This window comes from Trichosurus vulpecula, chromosome 5 (genome assembly GCF_011100635.1).
Source record: "Trichosurus vulpecula isolate mTriVul1 chromosome 5, mTriVul1.pri, whole genome shotgun sequence".
Taxonomy (NCBI): Eukaryota; Metazoa; Chordata; class Mammalia; order Diprotodontia; family Phalangeridae; genus Trichosurus; species Trichosurus vulpecula.
The window spans coordinates 88,335,589-88,352,929 of record NC_050577.1 but is presented as its reverse complement, the minus strand read 5'-3'; the positions used below and the strand labels follow the sequence as shown (position 1 = coordinate 88,352,929).

Sequence of the window (17,341 nt, the reverse complement as noted above, 5' to 3'; positions counted from 1 at the left end):
CTCCTCCTAAATATGATAGACGGTAGAAAGGAGATAACTTTCTTTTTCAAAAGATCTGAGCTATGTTTACATAGTAAGATGAAAGCCACAAGGGTTTTGGTTTTTTCCCTCCCAATTTGGAGGAAGAGAGAAGAAAGTTATTTCTTAATTCAGATTTCTTAGCTTCTCAGGATGGAGTAATTGTCTCTAGAACAAACCTTGGTTCTTTCTCTAAGTTCTTCCAGATTCCAAATTCTAATAGACTCAACCACTTCCAGTTCTTTTCCATTTCTGTGTGTGTGTTTTGTTTTGCTTTGCTTTACTGAAACTAGGTTTACATTCAGATTTGCCTAGTTAAGTAAATCACCAGGTGGAAACGACTACGAAGGTGTCAGAGTTGGGCAGCTAGGATGTGCAGTGGATAGAGTGTTGGACCTGGAGTTAGGAAGACTCATCTTCCTGAGTTCAAATCTGGCCTCAGATGCTTACTAGCTGTGTGACCTTGTGCAAGTCATTTAACCCTGTATAACCTCAGTTCTATCATCTGTAAAATGAGCTGGAGAAAGAAATGGCAAACCACTCTAGTATCTTTGCCAAGAAAACCCCAAATGGGGTCATGAAAAGTTGGACACAGATGAACTACAACAAAAGTTCTCATAGACCTGGGATAACTACTCGGGGTCCCTTCCACTTTAGAGTAATGACAGGGTTCAAGTTGGGGAGGGGGTTGTTAGCATTTCCTTTTGCCTCTTATTGGAAAGTACATCATGGGGATATTTCAAATCACTTCACCCTGGTCCACATTGCTCCAAGAGTTGGGATGACCTTCAGCTTAACATTAACCATTGGGAAAGATCCAGTTGGGCCCAGGGCTAGAAGAGTACCATGGCTAGAGAAGGTGCTCAAATAAATGTGTTTATTACTGAAGAAGCAAAATATGGTGGGTGTCTTTGGGTTACCTCTGTAGGCTTCCTAGCCGAAGTGGATGCTGGTGTTTTTACATGGAAAGATAGACTAAAGACAATTTCTCCAGCATTAACAGTGAATTGTGACCTGCTGAGACTTCTCCACCCCCAACTTAATGAAGAGTTAGCTCCAGTAACTCTCTGCTGATGTATGAATAGGTTCTTTGTTTCTTCCGTGTCAAAATTCACAACTAACTGGCTTTCTTGACACATCAGCCCAGTATTTCACACATGGGTATTGTAAAGTGTGTAAAGGGATTCACCCGAGAGGGATGCTCCCCATTCCATGGTGTCTTCCTCCACCCCCTTCACACACACCAAAAAATTTTAGGTCTCAGAGTTGTTTCTAATGTAATGAGTCACCTGCAGCTTTACACCTCAGTTGGGTGATTATCCACCCATTGAAGGGATCGGGAAACTGAATTCTCCACTGGAAATACCCCCTCCCCTTTTCTTATTTCCATTGGAATTTTATGAAAGAAAATGACAACTATAACTGACAATATGGGATGAGGGGATTCTGTCACATAACAGACATTTCAGAAAGTCTCTATAATTTCTTTAATTATTCAAACAACAGAGCACAAGGGTAATAGCTTCAAGTACATTCTTATACATATTTTCAACAGGAATAGATATGTATTTAGTCATTCGCTAGGTCGGCAGCAACCACTATGCATACATTTTATACAAGCTATTGCCATTGTCAACCATGAACATGGAGAACCTTGTGTCACCTTGAGGATGGTGCCATGTTGAAGCCAACTGGTGGCGCCCGTCCCCATTGTCTAGCTTCTCTGCCGTGTGACTCCTTTCTGTTAAGCCCTTTCAATGCCCATGAAGAAAACGGATTCTTCACATAAAGCTCTAGAGGTATTGTTAAAAGATGGAGGGAAAAGAGAAAGGTTGTTTAAAGGAAGCAAGCCAAGAGAATGCTCCATTGAGAGGCCTGGCGAAGAGAGTTTGCTGCCCATGTGGCACATCTGAATTCTGTGCTCAGAGATTCTTCCGCTGTAAGTACTGCTATGTCTCAAGCTGAAGCCTTTAGAGACACACTGAGTGACAGAGCTCAGAGAACCCTGTTTCTGCCAGTCTTGCATCTTGGCTAGGTTTATGCACAGAGCTCAGTTTTGTTCTTAACTCCAGGTCCTGAGTCAGTGTAAGTCACATTAATTAAAATCTTGAAGCCCCATCTGGGTTTGTAAACTCTGTCTTTAAAATATGATAATCTCCAGGAAGGAAATAGTTCTTTACAGAAATATAACTAGGGAAGGTCCTCCTCCTACAGATAGAGCCCCCAATCCAACTTGTCTTCACAATAGGTGGGCAGCCCAATGCCTCTGTTCCCATTGATTAATTTAAACCTAAGCCTGTGATACTTTAATATTTAACATATAGGATATTGCACAACTATTAAAATCTCCTTTCAACATGGCCCAGTATGAAGAAGAGAAGGAGAAGACACAGGTCCAGTCCTCAAACACTAACTCATAGCATGGGCCAGTTATCATTATACCCCAGATATCACCTCACAGGCCAACTGCCTAAGGCTGGTCATGGGATCAAAAATGGTGTCCTTTGGTTAACAAAATCATATCATAGGATAATAGATTTAGAGCTAGAAGGAAACTCGCAGGTCATCTAATCCAACCCCCTTATTTTACAGGTGAGGTAACATCTAAGGTCACATCACTATTCATTGAAAGAGGGGTTTGAATCCAGGGCCTCCAACTCAGAATCCAACATCTTTCCACTCTACTATCCTCATCTCTGAACTTGGTGTATAGTGAAGGACAGTGGAAAGTTGAGCAACTGGGAGGTAATTCCTGAAGATGCCCTAAACATGGATAACCTGAAGAAAAAGATAAGAAACAGGGTTCATGCATAAGGCAGACTCAAGTTTCCAACTCCATGGCCTGTCACAGAGCAGATGACCAAGGGCTCGGGGACTAAGGCAAAAGGGTATGGCCATACACACTAGACAAAGTTTACTATAATCCACTAATGTAGCCATAGCCAAAGCTCAAGTAGATCCACAGTCTGACTCTGCAAACAGGAAAGGACAGTTGCTGACCACTAACAGTCACGCAGGTCAATATGATGCCTGCCGCCTCCTACTTTGCAGAACCTGAACCCCTGAGCCCAGGGGAGTCAGTGGCCTAGCTAGCTGGGACCAAGCAAAGGGCTGCCTCGCTGCTCCATGCATGGAAGTCTGGGAAGTTTTGGAGACATTGCCAACTGCTTGCAACAGTCTGCAGCAGAACCCCGGGGACCATGCCATCCAGAAGTTGGGTCAGGTTGCATATCCAAGGGACTGATGGAAAGGAAGGGACCTTGCTGTCTTTGTGCCGCCATCAATGCCCACACACAGTTGGAAAAGAATAGCAGCATATATCCCTTCTGGATCTGCCACAAACATTGGAATAGGCAGGGAAAATGTCACCCCTTTCAGAGTCAATCCTTCAAGAAAGACCAGGCAGAGAAGAGAATGTGCTCACTTGTTTTCCCTCTGGTTCAGAAATCCTGGGAGATTTCTAAAGGACACTGACTGGGAGAATCAGATAGTGGGAGGCCATTGTCCATGCAGGGCTGTAGCTATGCAGCCTTGAAGATCTAGAAAGGCAGTGATGCGGCCTGGTCACTAAAACTCAGAGTAGAGAAAGTGCAATGAGACATTTCCTGGCATCCAAAGGACAGGATGGGGCCTACTTTTAGACACCAAAAAGCGAGCCAACTGAGCTGACTACATAGTACAGAAAAGGAAATTAAGGGAGAAAGTTCACTAAAGTTCCTTTGGGGCTGACTTCTCTCTGACAAATTAGGATTTTTTTTTGATCAAGGGGAAAACCCCCCTCCCCACACACACCACCACCGCCACACCACACCCAACCATGGGGAGTGTAGAAACAACTTCACAAAATAAATACAAACAGATTGAGGTTCCTCCAGGGAGGAGACTCAACAAGTTGATTTGATGTATTTGGTTACCTACTTAAGTTTATCTGAATTCACAGTATAAGCAACACATCTAAATATAATATTGGGAACTCCTTTTAGCATCAGGTTTCCCAAACAAAGAAGCCAAAAAGAAAAAAAAAATGGGCTGCAACAATAACTCTTAGTTATTATATACTAACCAGATTGTGCATGGCACATTTTATTTCTATAAAACTATTACAAAATATTTTAAAAATACATTTTAGTAAATTTACAGTAGTTATTTCTCAATTTATTAATGCAAAACATCCTTTTTTTCTCTGTACAAACTACAGGCTCCATCTTTGTGGGCTCATTACCATGTGCGCTTTTTTTTTAAAAATATTATTTTCTAATAAATTCTTTGAAGTTAAAAATAACAAAGTTCTTGCAGTTTGCAAAAAAAAAAAGTGTGTGTAACAGTCTTGACTTCCAAGAATGTGGCCATAATGGTGCTGACAACGCAAATATTAAACCAAAAAAGACAATACAGGAGATGGCTGTTACAGTGGAAACTAGTTAAATTAAAATAATATATTCTCATATTTTACACTATTTCAAAAAAAACAAAATGTAATTCTGTTAAGTATTGATCTCTCAAAAAATCTAATTTACAATTCTGCGTACAAAAATATAATTTGTGGACCCCCACGAAGCATGTCTTACTTTACACTTGCTGGAAAGCAGGAGCGATGCAAAGGAGGAGTGGAAAGTACAGAATTTTGCTTTCTGAAAGTCAGGACACGCGGGACATGTAGAAAAATAGACTCTGAGCAGTTTTGCTTGGCCTCACAAAATAATCTTTCCCCCCTGTGAGTACAATTCACATGATAATAATAAGTTATCAAAGAAAAAAAACTATTTAAGGCTCTTGAAGGTCCGGTTCATATTATTTAAAACATCTATTCAAATACCAAACAAATAAATAGCCAGGAGAGGAGGAAAAAATAATAACAAAAATAAAACAATAACAAAAAACCAACAAAATTAAAATATATATAATATATATAAAAACTAAACACAACAACAAAACTTCCCGGGGTCTGTGTTTCCTTAAAGTCTACTTTGGACTGTCCTACTTTATTATCATTATTATTATTATTAATTATTATTATAATTAAAAGTCTCATTCCGTGCTCTCATAATTTCTTTTGCTGTTGTTACCCCCACCCTTCCCCTCCCCGCCCCCCTTCCGCCCAGGATCCCCCTCTGTTTCAGCTGGACTTGACTGCCATCCCCAGGGGGTGCAGTGAGTCACTGTCCAACAGCCAGGTGCCTATTTGGTAGAGCAGCTGCGAGTACCAGTGGATGCCTGCCGTCGTGGTCCCGGCATCTGGAGCGTCGGGCACATCTGGCGAGGCTGTGGGGAGGAGGAGACGACCGCCGCCGCCCCCGCCGGGGCCGCCGCCGCCCCCGCCACAGTCCCTGCCCGCGGGGGAGAGCACGGCCAGCAGGGCGTGGGCCAGGCGGAAGGGGGCGAACGCCCAGTGCGCCCAGCTGTGCTCCTCGATGACGGCGTAGCAAGAGGCCAGCACGCGGTTGATGAGGATGGTGCCCTGCGCCGTGAGCGGCGCGTAAACTCCCGTGGCCTCTTCGCGCAGGGACACGCTGTGCACGGCGGCGGGCAGCAGCCTCCGGTCACCGCCCCGCTCCTCCACTACGTAGACCCGCTGTCCGGGTCGGACCCGGCTGGCGAAGAGCGACTGGCGGCCGGCCGCGACCCCAGGCGGCGGCCTCTGCCAGGCCCAGTCCGACGGCTGCCCCGACGGCAGCAGCCCCGGCTCCCCCGGAGGCAGCGGCTCCGGACCCGAGTCGTTGTGCGGAGCAACGAAGAGCAGGTGGGCAGCGGTGAGCAGCAGGCGCTCTCGGGGCTCCCGCGTCTCGATCACGTAGAACACCTTCTTGGCTCCATCCTCCCGGTCCAAGAAGGCCAAGAAGTCGCTGTAGAGTAGGCGGCCCTGGTCGTCGGCCGCCAGCACCCGATCCCCGGGGCTCAGGTCCTTCACCAGCTTCGTGCCGCCCTGCTCCAGGTGCACGGTGGCCGAGCCCGGGAAGCAGCCGCCCGACTTGGCGGCCACGGAGTTCTCTGCAGGTGGGAGCGAGGAGGAGAAAAAAGAGGGAAGGAGGGTGTTAGTACTGAGAGGAAGGCAGCGCGTGAGAGGGGGGGCGGGCGAGGGGGAAATGAATGGGGTGCTGGCGGGGGACGGGCAAACCCTGGTGATGCCAGGCCACTAGTCAGAGATTCCAGGGGCAGAACACAGGGCCGTCCGTCTTTCTCCCCACCCACCGCACGAACATCGAGAACAAATTCCTTGTCATCCTCTGGGGAGACCAAGGAAGGTATCAAGGGTGTGAAATTGCTCCAGACTGGGGGTTCGTCACATCTTCCCCCCGAAGTACTCCTGCCTGCCCCTCCCCGCTGCTCCACTTTACTACCAGATAGCTAGCTTACGCCCACTTTTGCGGGGGAGGTCGGGGTTCCCATTTCATTTTACCTTAGAAATCCCCTTTCCCCTCGCCCCCCCCCCTCCAAATTAAGGATGCTTACTCTCCAGCCACTAATTCCTCACTCTGGGAGTGCTCGGAACACCGAACGGGGCGGGGGGCACCCACTCCTACTGGGACGGATCCCCAGCGCAGGGCTGGCTCTGACAAGGGCTGACCCTGTTGTGGACGTCCTGGGCTTCTTGATAGAGAGGGGGTTGGGATGGGCGAGATAGACACAGAGCGCAGAGCTGGAGCTGAACGCCCTGAAGCCCCGCTGCGTTTTTCGGTTGCATGGGGTCTCTGGTGAAAAATAACTGAAATAGTTGTAGCAACTCTACAAACACACCAGAGAATTGGTCTGGGAGTGAAAAATCCGGCGTTTGTTTGGGTTCTGTAATTAAAATCTAATAAAAAACCTACGCATTGTCATTTCGCTTCCTTGAATAAATGGAAGGCACTCTTAGAAGAGAGGACACTTCCATTTTCTCCCCCTCTTCTTCTTCTTCTTTTTTTTGTCACTCTCTCAGTACTCTCTCACTACCCCCCCGTTATTTGCTCAGGTGCAGAGCCCCCCATGTGCCAATTCACACACATACTCTCCAAAAACCCAGGCCCTCACAAGCACTATTTGCACAGCAAAGCCACTTTTGCAGGGCACTCAAGATGTGTATTTGAATTTTAAATGGAGGACCCTGCTCTAAGCACCAGATAGACGCGGCCCATTTTCAATGTCCCCCTTTTTATTTTTTACCACCCCAGCCTCTCGCCCTCTCTGTCTCGGTCTCTCTCTATCCAGATGACAATAATTCAGGCTTTTGGAGGACTAGAGGGGGGCCTGGAAGGGGAGGGGGCGGAGGAGAGGGGCTGTGCTCTTCTTTGCATTCCAATCTCCGGGATCATGCTTTTTGCAAATAGAGATTGAGATAAAGAATCTTCCTGCTGGAATTACAGAGGTTTTAATCTTCTCATCAGTTTCTCCGTCATGAAGTGAGCCTCTGACCATTGGAAACCAGCTTTAGTCCCTGGAATGGGACCTGGTCTCTAGAAAACCCCATAGTAGAGTCACACGACCCTGCCTGACACGCACTAGATATTACCCCCAAACCCCAAGTGTGTTCGGAATTTCAATGACTAGCTTTCTAGGCCCTTGGAATTCTTCCTCTCCCTAGGAAAAATCCACAGGATAGATTAGCCTTTACATTTGGGAGGAGGCTTGAAGAGAAATTCCTGGGGGAGATGCTTGGACAGGGAGCAGGGGAAAGGGTGGAAAACCATTATGAAAAGCAGAAAGAGAGGGCCTCAGAGGTCATTTCAGTGTCTAGACAGGATAGCCTAGAGAGAGACTCACCAATTCCCCTGCAGGGTCAACATACTCAGATCCCACCCAGGCCCACCCTTCCCAATCGAAATAGAGTTTTGGAAGTGAGAAACTTTCTTATCTCTGGATCCAGGGACGTGAATATTTCTAATTTTCTTTACTGTGGTGAACCCTATCCCTCTGCTATAAATACACATACCACCCCCCTCCAGGTTCAGGGCCCCCTCCCCCCCATACCCTCTTTCTGTTGTTGTAAAGAAAGAAAAGCCATTATTTTCTTTTCCCACCGAGTGTGTCTTGACACTTTTAAAATGTTTCTTAACTAAAAGATGCCATTACAATACAGTTTAGAAACCAAGCAGGCAAAGCCAGAGAAGTGGAGAAAAACAACTCTTCTGAAATTCACCGTTAACTGTTTTGCTAAATGTGTTAACTTATGCTTAGAGGTGGAGAAACCTTTAAAAGAGATCTCAAGTGAAGGGTTGAGGTTGGGTGTTTTCCTCTCCCACCCTCCAGCCCTCTTCTTCTTCTTCTTCTTCTTTTTCCCCCCTTTTCCCATAGCTATTCCTCCTCTGTAACAGCATGTGGCGTTGCAAGCCCAGAGGAAAAAAAAAACCCACACGTAAAAACAAAACAAAACAAAACAAAACCCAACACTTTGGTTGGGGATATACCAGCTGCAGACCACAAGATGAAATCAAAGTTCTTGGCCCTTACCCACAGCAGTAAGTAATCTTAGCAGAACTAATAATAATAATCAGGGCTTCCGAGCGTGTGGCCATCCAGATGTTTGGAAGCGCTAACGTTTGTTGGGCGCATACGAAAGCTCTGCCATTTATTTATTCATTCATATATTTATGCTAGTTTCTAAATCCACAGACTTGAATGTGAGTTCATTTAAAAGCAAACTCTGGGACCTCACCTTCTCCATAGGCTGGAGTACTCTGTATGTGGACTTGAGTGTGGAAGGTTGGTTGTTAAACCCCTTAGAGGAGGGGAAAAAAATCTAGTCTGGCTAGGCTTAAGTGGCTGTATTGAGTCTGCTTGCTATTTTAATATCTTTGCTTCATAATTCCATCCTTGTATTGGTAGTCATTTCCCTTCACCAGGGGGTAGACCCATTCTGCCTCAATGCCCCCATTTTCTCCCCAATTCCTATCCCTTACTCTTCTAGAGCTGGCTTAATTCAAACTTGAAATCAGGAGTGAAGAGGATGGGTAGATAAAAGAGAAGGAAGGAAGGAAGGAAGGAAAAGAGAGAGAGGGAGGGCGGGGAACTTCCTTACCCTGCCGAGGACCTATTAGAATTGTCTTTGGAGATGCTTGGGTATCTCCATACTATAGAATCATGGTGTTGGGGGCAATTCCTAGAATGGTGGGAGTGGAATTTGAAGACCAGAGGTTTAAAGTAGAGATGTTAGCCAATGACATCAGGCTCCTTACCAGGTGGATTTCTTACCTATTCTCTGTCTATCTTTCATCTCTCTGTCTCTTCTCTATTTATCTATGTCTGTCTGTCTGTCTCACAAACACACACACACACACACACACACACACACACACAAGCATAAACACATGCACAGTCCTCTTATCTTTCCCCAGTAGAGGCCACAACCATAGAAAGCATCCAAGGTCCTAGGGGAGGACAGGAATATAGCTCAGGAAGTTGCAGATCAGATGGTGCTAGGGAGGGTCTGTTGGGGGAGGGGACATTGTTGAGAGATGGGAAGCCAGGGTGGGGGCGAGGGAGGGGGAGGGGTGAGTGACTAGCTTGCTTACTCCCTTACCTGCTTTCACAGAGCAGTGGATATGGGCTTTAGATTCGTAATAGACCCAGTCGAAGCCTGCCTCCACGGCCAGGCGGGCCAGCATGCCATATTTGCTTCGGTCCCGGTCTGAAGTGGTGATGTCCACTGCCCGGCCCTCATAGTGTAGCGACTCTTCAGAGTGGTGGCCATCCTCATCCCAGCCCTCAGTGACCCGGAGTTTCACCCCGGGCCACTGGTTCATGACAGAGATAGCCAGGGCATTCAGTTTGTCTTTACACCTCTGGGGATAGAATTGGGAGAGGTGTCACAGAGGAGGGAGAAGACAGATGGAGAGCTTGTTAACAGGACTGAGAACTATTCCTGCTTCTTGCACCCTCCCTCTCCTTATCCCACCCCCCTTCCAAGAGTCTCTTGCTTGTGGTTTCTGGCTCCCAGGAAGGAGCTGTTTAACTTCCTGTCACTAGGAGTCCAGCCCTCCGAGGTAGCAAAGCTTCCTTGATTTGGAAAGCCTGGATAGTCTCAGAGGGAGGCCTTATTTTGTATCAGTTCAGTTTAGGGGTGTGTGTGTGGGGGCACTGGGGGCAGAGTGGGAAAAGACAGAGGGATGAGGATGGGATGGAGAGCTGAGGCCTTGGACTCAAGACTACCTGGCTCAGAATATAGAACATACATTTGTAGTGTTGATCATCTAGGGATGCAAATTTGTAGAAAACAAGTTCCTCTTGGGAAGGATGGCTTTTTGAAGTGCTGAAACAGCAACTCCAGGATTTTGAGTTGGAAGGGGCATTAAAGATCACCTAGTCCACCCCCCTCAGTTTCTACAGATGAGGAAACTGAGGCCCAGAGAGGCTAAGAGTCTTGACCAAGGTGAGCTAGGTCCATTGACTCCAAATAAAGGTCTTTCCTTTAAAACCACACAACTATCTGCCAACAGTTTGAAGTTAGAGTAAAAAAAGGGAGTCTCTTTGAGAAGACCCAAACACTTCACATTCCCAGAGACCTCAGAAGATGTACCTTATACCCTGCCCACTTTCTTTCTAGTGCTCTCCTGCCCTATGTGTCGATGAAACTTTTCGTGTTGTTCTTCTATGGTCACAGCAGCTCCCCACATACTTGCAGGACTTTTATCTGACCTCAAGAGGACCCCCTTCAAGCTAGAGTCCTACTCCCCACCCCCTCCCACTCCCCCAAACCAACCCTCTGTTCAGAGCAAATCACTCCCTAAAGTCTTCAGAATTAGAAGTATACGGTGAGACTGGAGAGAGGCCTTCTATGTCAGACCAAAAAATACACTGTACATTTCTTAAAGAATTAGAAGTCATGATTTATCTCTGGGACCTTCCCTACCCACTTCTGGATTTTCTGAGGTGAAGATTAAGCCAAAGGTAAGAGAGGAGAATAAAGCTTTCGAGTTGATAGCAAAGTTTAGCAGAGGGAGGGAGAGAAAGAAAGGAGGGGGGAAAAGCAACCAGGTGAGTTATAATTTTCCATATGGGCCAGGGCAGGGATGACAAACATTCTTTATCTGGAGAGCCACATTCTTTTTACTCTATGGAGTTCTTTTCTGCCTGGGTTTTCTGTGGTCTGATTGTGTTTCTTGTTTTCTTTAACCTTTTCCCTTCCCTCCCCTCTTGTTCTCTTGGCCCCAGTTTAGAATGGCGTCCAGCAAGTTTGAAAAGCAAACTGAAGAGTTGGAGGAGGGGGTGGTGTTTCTGTGTATGAAGAGGGATGAAGCTGTATGTGTGTGTGTGTCGGGGGGGAAGGTGGAGTGGGAAGGAGGACGGGGAATGAGGAAGGAAAAATGCCTCCACAAGAAAGTCTAGAGGATAGAAAGACAAGCATTCTTTCTGCTTCTTTTCCCTCCATCTATCCACCATTCATTCCTCCATCCATCCACCTATCTATCCATCCATCCATTCATTTATCAATCTATCAATTTATCTATCCACACACACATACACTCAGAGTGTATGCCAAAATGCTTTCCTTGTGATTGCTACAGTGTTATATTGGTTTTGACCCAGTTCAAAGAGAATTCTAGAGGAAAATTGAAATACATTTTTGGGGTATGGGGACTGGGCTCCCCAGGTAACTTTCCTAACTTCACTTCCTTCAGTCAGGCCAGAACTATATCTAAAAGAATGCTGTGGGAAAATTTAGCTGAATGAATGAGGAACATTGAAAGAGAAATTGGTGATGGATGATAATGATAAGGAGGTTTGAGAGGGGGTGGTGGTGGTGAATTTTGTGTCTGCAGGAGATATAAGATAGGGTGTCTCTTTTCTAGCCAGAGTCAGAAACCAGGGACAGAAACAGAGACAGTGGGAGAACTAGGGGTGACTTTAACCAAGGGGCCTGCACTGGCCCTCGGTTACTGTCAGGGCTGTTTGCTGTTAACTTCTTCCAAGACTAGAGAGGATGCTTGACCTTCTCCCAGACAACTCTCCCCAAAGAGGTTACCAATATGTATAATGCCCCACCACAAAGGACCCTTTTTCAACATCTTGTTAGAAAGTCTTTTGGGGGGGGGCAGGGAGGTGACTGGGGGTTGAGGCCGAAGAGCACGGTGGGGGTGGGGGTGGGAGTGGGGGGGGGTGAAGGTGGAAGGAGACGGGAAGCCTTATATTATTCCTACTCCACAGTTTTCAAGGGAACTTGACATGATTGCCTAACAGGAAAAGTTCTCTGTATTTGGCAGCAATAAAAACGGTAATACAGTTGTTGGAGTTAAACATAAAACAAAAACAAGAAGCAGCAAGGGGGAGAAAACAGGCTAGTCCTCGCAGGATTCTGAGGCTGCTGGGTTGTTGGTTTTGTGTGTGTGTGTGTACAGAGAGAGAGAGAGAGTTAGTTTGAGTGAGGTCACCACGAGGATGACACGCACTTTATGTGGAAGACCAGCAGTTAAAACAAGGGTGGATTTGTAGCTGGTAGAGTAAGCCCGCCCCGCGGTCACGGGTGCACGTGCACACATACACAAACACGCATACCCACGCACAGCTTCTCCTCCCAACCCCGGGTCCTTCCCGACGCACTTCACAGTCTGGGTCCCCACCGGAGAGTGAACTTTAAACAGCTCTAGGGCAATTTAGGGTCCCACTCTAGGATCGGGATCTCTAACTTAAGCTGGGCCATTCGGAAATGAGAAATCTGAGCAAAGAGGCACTCGGAGAGAGAAGGCTCGGGGTGTGGAGTGTGGAGTGTGGATGGTGGCAGTGGTGGTGGAACGCGGGGGAAATAGCAAGAGCCCCGCTCCTCGCCCCGCCCCCATCCTCTTAATTCTTTCTGGCAAAAGAAGTACCACCACCACCTCCTCTTCCTCCTCCTCCTCCTCCTCCTCCTCCTCCTGCTGCTGCTGCTGCGGCTGCTGCTGGCGGCTGAAGGACTCTCACTCTATACTGGCTGAGCTGGATTGTCGGAGTCAAAAGCCGTGAAGCTCAGACAATTTATTAATTCACTGGGTCGTGTGCCACGAATCAAGCCCAATTCTGTTCACTCACCGTGAAGCCCAGCAGGGCCGCCTCAGCTCGGGCTTTTGTATCAGCTGAGGCAAAGTTGTCCAACACGCCCCAGCTCTCTGCCAAGCGCCTAACCTCTCTCTACACGAATGAGTGCTCGGAGGAAACACTTAGCAGGTACCTGTCACTGTAAACAACTTGGTGGGTTTCCCATAACGAGGGGGACTCTAAACTGAAAAAGAGCCACAGCCCCCCAAGTCATAACCTACATACGTCTCCTGTGCTCCTTAACTAAGAAAAAACACCCCCTCCCATCAAAGCCCCCCACCCCCCCAATATTTCAATATCCCGTTTCCCTAACTTGGTTGCAAAGCAGACAGGACATTTCCTGAATGCATCAATTTCAGGCCACTTTCCTGCTTCACCCTCCATCTAGATCCGGCTTCCTTACTAGCTCCCCGCTGTCCTCCTTTCAGACAATTGTCGCCCCAAGACTGGGGAATTGACCTGCCTGAGCCTGTACAGGTGTGTCCGTCTGCGTTTCCCCCTTCCCTAGAGTTAATATTAACCAGTAGCTAATGCGTTCAGGAATGGCTCTGAAAGTTCCACTGGGGAAGATCTCGCCATGGTTGAGGGACTTGTGAAGCAGCAGACACACGCGCGCGCCCGCGAGCGCACACGCACGCACGCACACACACACACACACTGGGGTGTTTGGTCTAACTCAGGGAGATTGCCTGCTGAACCCCAGTTCAGAAGACAAGTCTCTGTAGAGTAACTCATCATCCCTCCCATCCCCCCACCTCCATCTCCCTATCCTCCAGATCAACAGGATATTATTTCTCCCAACTACACCCCAACAAAAACGACTACCTTCCCCCTCATCCCCCGCCCCCCCATCACACTTTTCACCTGGGGAGCGCGGAGAACAGAATGTTAGGAGTGGGGGTAGGGTGAGAGAGAGAAACCAAGTGATTGCTCAGCTCTTACTTCTTCCCACTACCGTGCATTTTTTTAGGGTACTTTCGTGTGGGCAGTGTTAACGCGGACTTGGGCTCCCCTCACTCCAGCAATCCTTCTGGCTTCCCACCCCCCCATCTTTTGTGTCGGGAACAGGAATAGCCAAAGCTCGGGTGTGCGTGTGTGTGTAAGGGAAAGGGAGGGGGGGGGGACTTATTTGTTTTCGTTTCGTTCGTCTGAGGGAAGTTGACAGAAGGTCAGAAGTTCAAATGCTGCCAGCCAATGGCAGCGAGAGTGGTCAACCCTGTAGCAGGCACGACGCTGAATTCCCTGGGAAGGGCGAGCAGTTAGGGGGGCGGGGAAGGAGAGGCAAAGGTAGACGAAGGAATGGTGGTGGTGGGGGGCAGAGCTAGGGAGGTTGGGGTGAAAGGGAGAGAAGATCACGAATCAGGAGAGGCTGGGGAAGGGGAAACACAAGAGGATAGAAGGGGAAGGACAGAATGGAAAGACGGAGAGCCGTGAAAGAGAAAGAAGATACGCTATTACCAGCACTCCTTCGGAGCTTCCTCTCCAGCTAGCCACCCAGCCCTTTAAAACATCATCACCACACCCCTCCTACCTTCTCCTCCTCCTACTGCCGCCGCCGCCGCCGCCGCCGCTGCTCCTCCTCAACCCTCGCCTAGTCAGCCCCCTCCCCCAGCAGCTTTCTTTAATTATTATCATTATAATATTATTATTGTTATCATCACCATCGTCCTACTTATGTAGCTAATTCGCGGGCGTGATCTTTTAAGGGAGGGGAAGGATTTCTTTCCTTCAGGTTTAGGAGAATCTGGACCCGTGACGGCGGCAGCGGCGGCAGCGGCGGCGGCAGCAGCAGCAGCAGCAGCAGCAGCCCCAGCCTCTGTCGTATTAGAAAGGATACAAGCTGAAACCCTAGCCGAGGCGATCGATAAAGGAGGAGTAAGTGGAGCTGAAAATGCGTCTGACTTGGCGCACAGCTCCGCTGCCTTGCAGCTTTTCAAAAAGGCTGCGATGACTGAGGACTGTAAGCAGGGGGAACTGAGGTCTGGTGGGCGGTGGGGGCCAGGGAAGGGTGAAACGGGCTCTCAAGCTGTCTGTCAGTCGGTCTTCCACAAACAAGATCAACTGTTAATAGTGTTCAGAGCCAGGAACCTCCAGCTCTCCCTCGGCCCCCACCCCCACCCCATCCTAGCTCCGATCCTTAGCCATCTCACTCCACCCCAGCCCCCCGCCCCCAGCGGGTTTATGAGCAGCCTGGGGCAGGCTAGGGACTGAGGTTGGGGATGGGGTGGAGGGAGTGGAAGCTCCAGCCCAACCAAGCTGGCAAACTCAGTCCACCACGCTGCACTCAACCTGCACACTGTGGCCTGTACATATTGAGGCACACGCTTTTATCTGCCTACAAGAGCCCGCGTCAACGCTCTAGGTAAGATTTAAGGTGGTCGAGAGCAGATGAGGAAGAGAGCCTGACAAGGACACCCGTAAAATAGAATCATCTTTCAGGGCAGTCTTTTTCCTGTCCCTTAATAAACCAAGGACTTGGGGTGAATAGGGATGTGAGGGTGGGAGATCATTACCAAGTCCGACCCCCCCCAACTTTCCACCCCCCCACCAGTGCGGCTCCTCCAACCTCATTGCGTTACTAGCACCAAAGGTGGGACTTAAATATTTTAATAGGGCAATAAAAATGATATTGACCTATATTTGCAAGGAAAACCATTTCCAGCTTGTTAGATCTATGGAGTTTCAGAAACTCCGTGACTGGCGGTCGAATATGCTTCTCAGACATCTCAATGTGGGAAAGGAGGTACGAAGGGAACGTTTGTTTTGCGGTTTCTTCCTTTCTTTTTCTTTTCAAAAATAAAATAAATAACAAGTCTAAGATAGTTCTGCATTACATCTTTCCACTATTCCCTTTCCCCATCCCCCACCCAATATTTATTCGGTTGTAATTCTTGAGCAATCTGATTTAAAAGAGAGTGATGCAATGCTAATAAGTTATAAGTCCCTCCCCTAAGGTACCACGGGCGACGGGAGAAAGAGAGCATCCTTAAAGAAATATCAATATATTCACACTTCGATGGGCACAATTGCAAAAGATGGTATTGCAATACAAGCTACATAATACAGAAATGGGAGAGCAATATCTGTGGCTGAAGCCACACTGCCTTTTGTCAGAACAGCCTCCCTGGCCTGTCGAATTAAGAATTTATTTGGGATGTGGGAAGAGTGGGGATGAGAAAGGAAATAAAAAAGGAGATAGAAAAAAGTGTCTTAAGATCTAATACTCAAAGAGACAGTACTCGTGATGTGGTGGTCACTGTATATTGGGGGGGGGTGGATTCCCCCTTCTCTCATCCCTCTGATTTCTATTCCCTTTCCTCCTCCTCGCCTCCCCAAGCAACAAGGACAGACTCAAGGAGCCGAATGCCCTAAAAGCTGAGCTCTCTCTAGCAAGTTGCATGACAGGGCTGAGACAGGATAGGGAGTAGCAGACCAATAACACAGAAATCAAATCAATGACATAGAACCCGAGCTCACTGCCACTCTCCCCACCCCCATTCCTACCCCCAAACTTCTCTAGCTGTACTTATAATATGGATTCTTTGAGAAAGAAGAAGGGTGATGGGGTAGGTGGGTGAGGAGGGAAAGGGATATTATCTTAAAATTGAGAAGAAAAAAGGACAGAGGCTCATTCTGTGAGCGCTTCCTTTCACGTTTTCCTTGCCTTTCAAAGAAACATATTAAACGCCACACATGGATGGATGGGTTTCTACCTGAGTCATCAGCCGGTCCGCTCCGGTGTTCTCTTCATCCTTAAATATAATGTCAGGATTGTAATTGGGGGTGAGTTCTTTAAATCGCTCGGAGTTTCTGGAGATCTTCCCTTCGTATCTTCCACTAGCCCCTAGGGTTTTCTCCGCCACGTTGGGGATAAACTGCTTGTAGGCTAAGGGGGTCAGTTTCTTGGGGTGCCGCCTCTTCCCAAATCCCCTGCCAGGTCCGCACGCCAGCCCCGAGGACATCAAGAGGGAAGAGACGAGGACCACCAGCAGAAATCTCGTCAGTAGCAGCATCTCGTCCATTGAATCCAGTTACTTCAAAGCTTCCTTGGTGTGTGTGTATATGCGTGTGTGTGTATGTGTATATGTGTGTGCGCGCCTGTGCGCGTGTCTATCTCAGGCTGTCTCCTTAGGTCTCTCTCTCTCTCTCTCTCTCTCTCTCTCTCTCTCTCTCTCTCCTCTCTCTCTCTCCTCTCTCTCTCTCTCTCTCTCTCTCCTCCCTTCCTCCCTCTCTTCTCTTTCCTTTTCTCTTTTCTCTTTTTTTTTCTCTCTCTCAATAAGGCTTTGCTTCCTTGCTGATTCCTTCAACTATCCACCGATCCCTATCGAGACAGGTGCTGAAA

The 17,341-nt window shown here is 47.9% G+C and overlaps 1 protein-coding gene across 1 annotated transcript; it reads right to left on the bottom strand.

Moving 5' to 3' along the window:
* Nucleotides 1–5,134: 5,134 nt before the first annotated feature.
* SHH (sonic hedgehog signaling molecule) lies at nt 5,135–17,021 on the bottom strand. Its single transcript, XM_036761860.1, has 3 exons — nt 16,713–17,021; nt 9,512–9,773; nt 5,135–6,006 (listed from the first exon to the last, which is right to left on the bottom strand). Exons 1-3 carry the CDS (start codon nt 17,019–17,021, stop codon nt 5,135–5,137), a joined length of 1,443 nt encoding a protein of 480 aa, XP_036617755.1.
* Nucleotides 17,022–17,341: the final 320 nt, after the last annotated feature.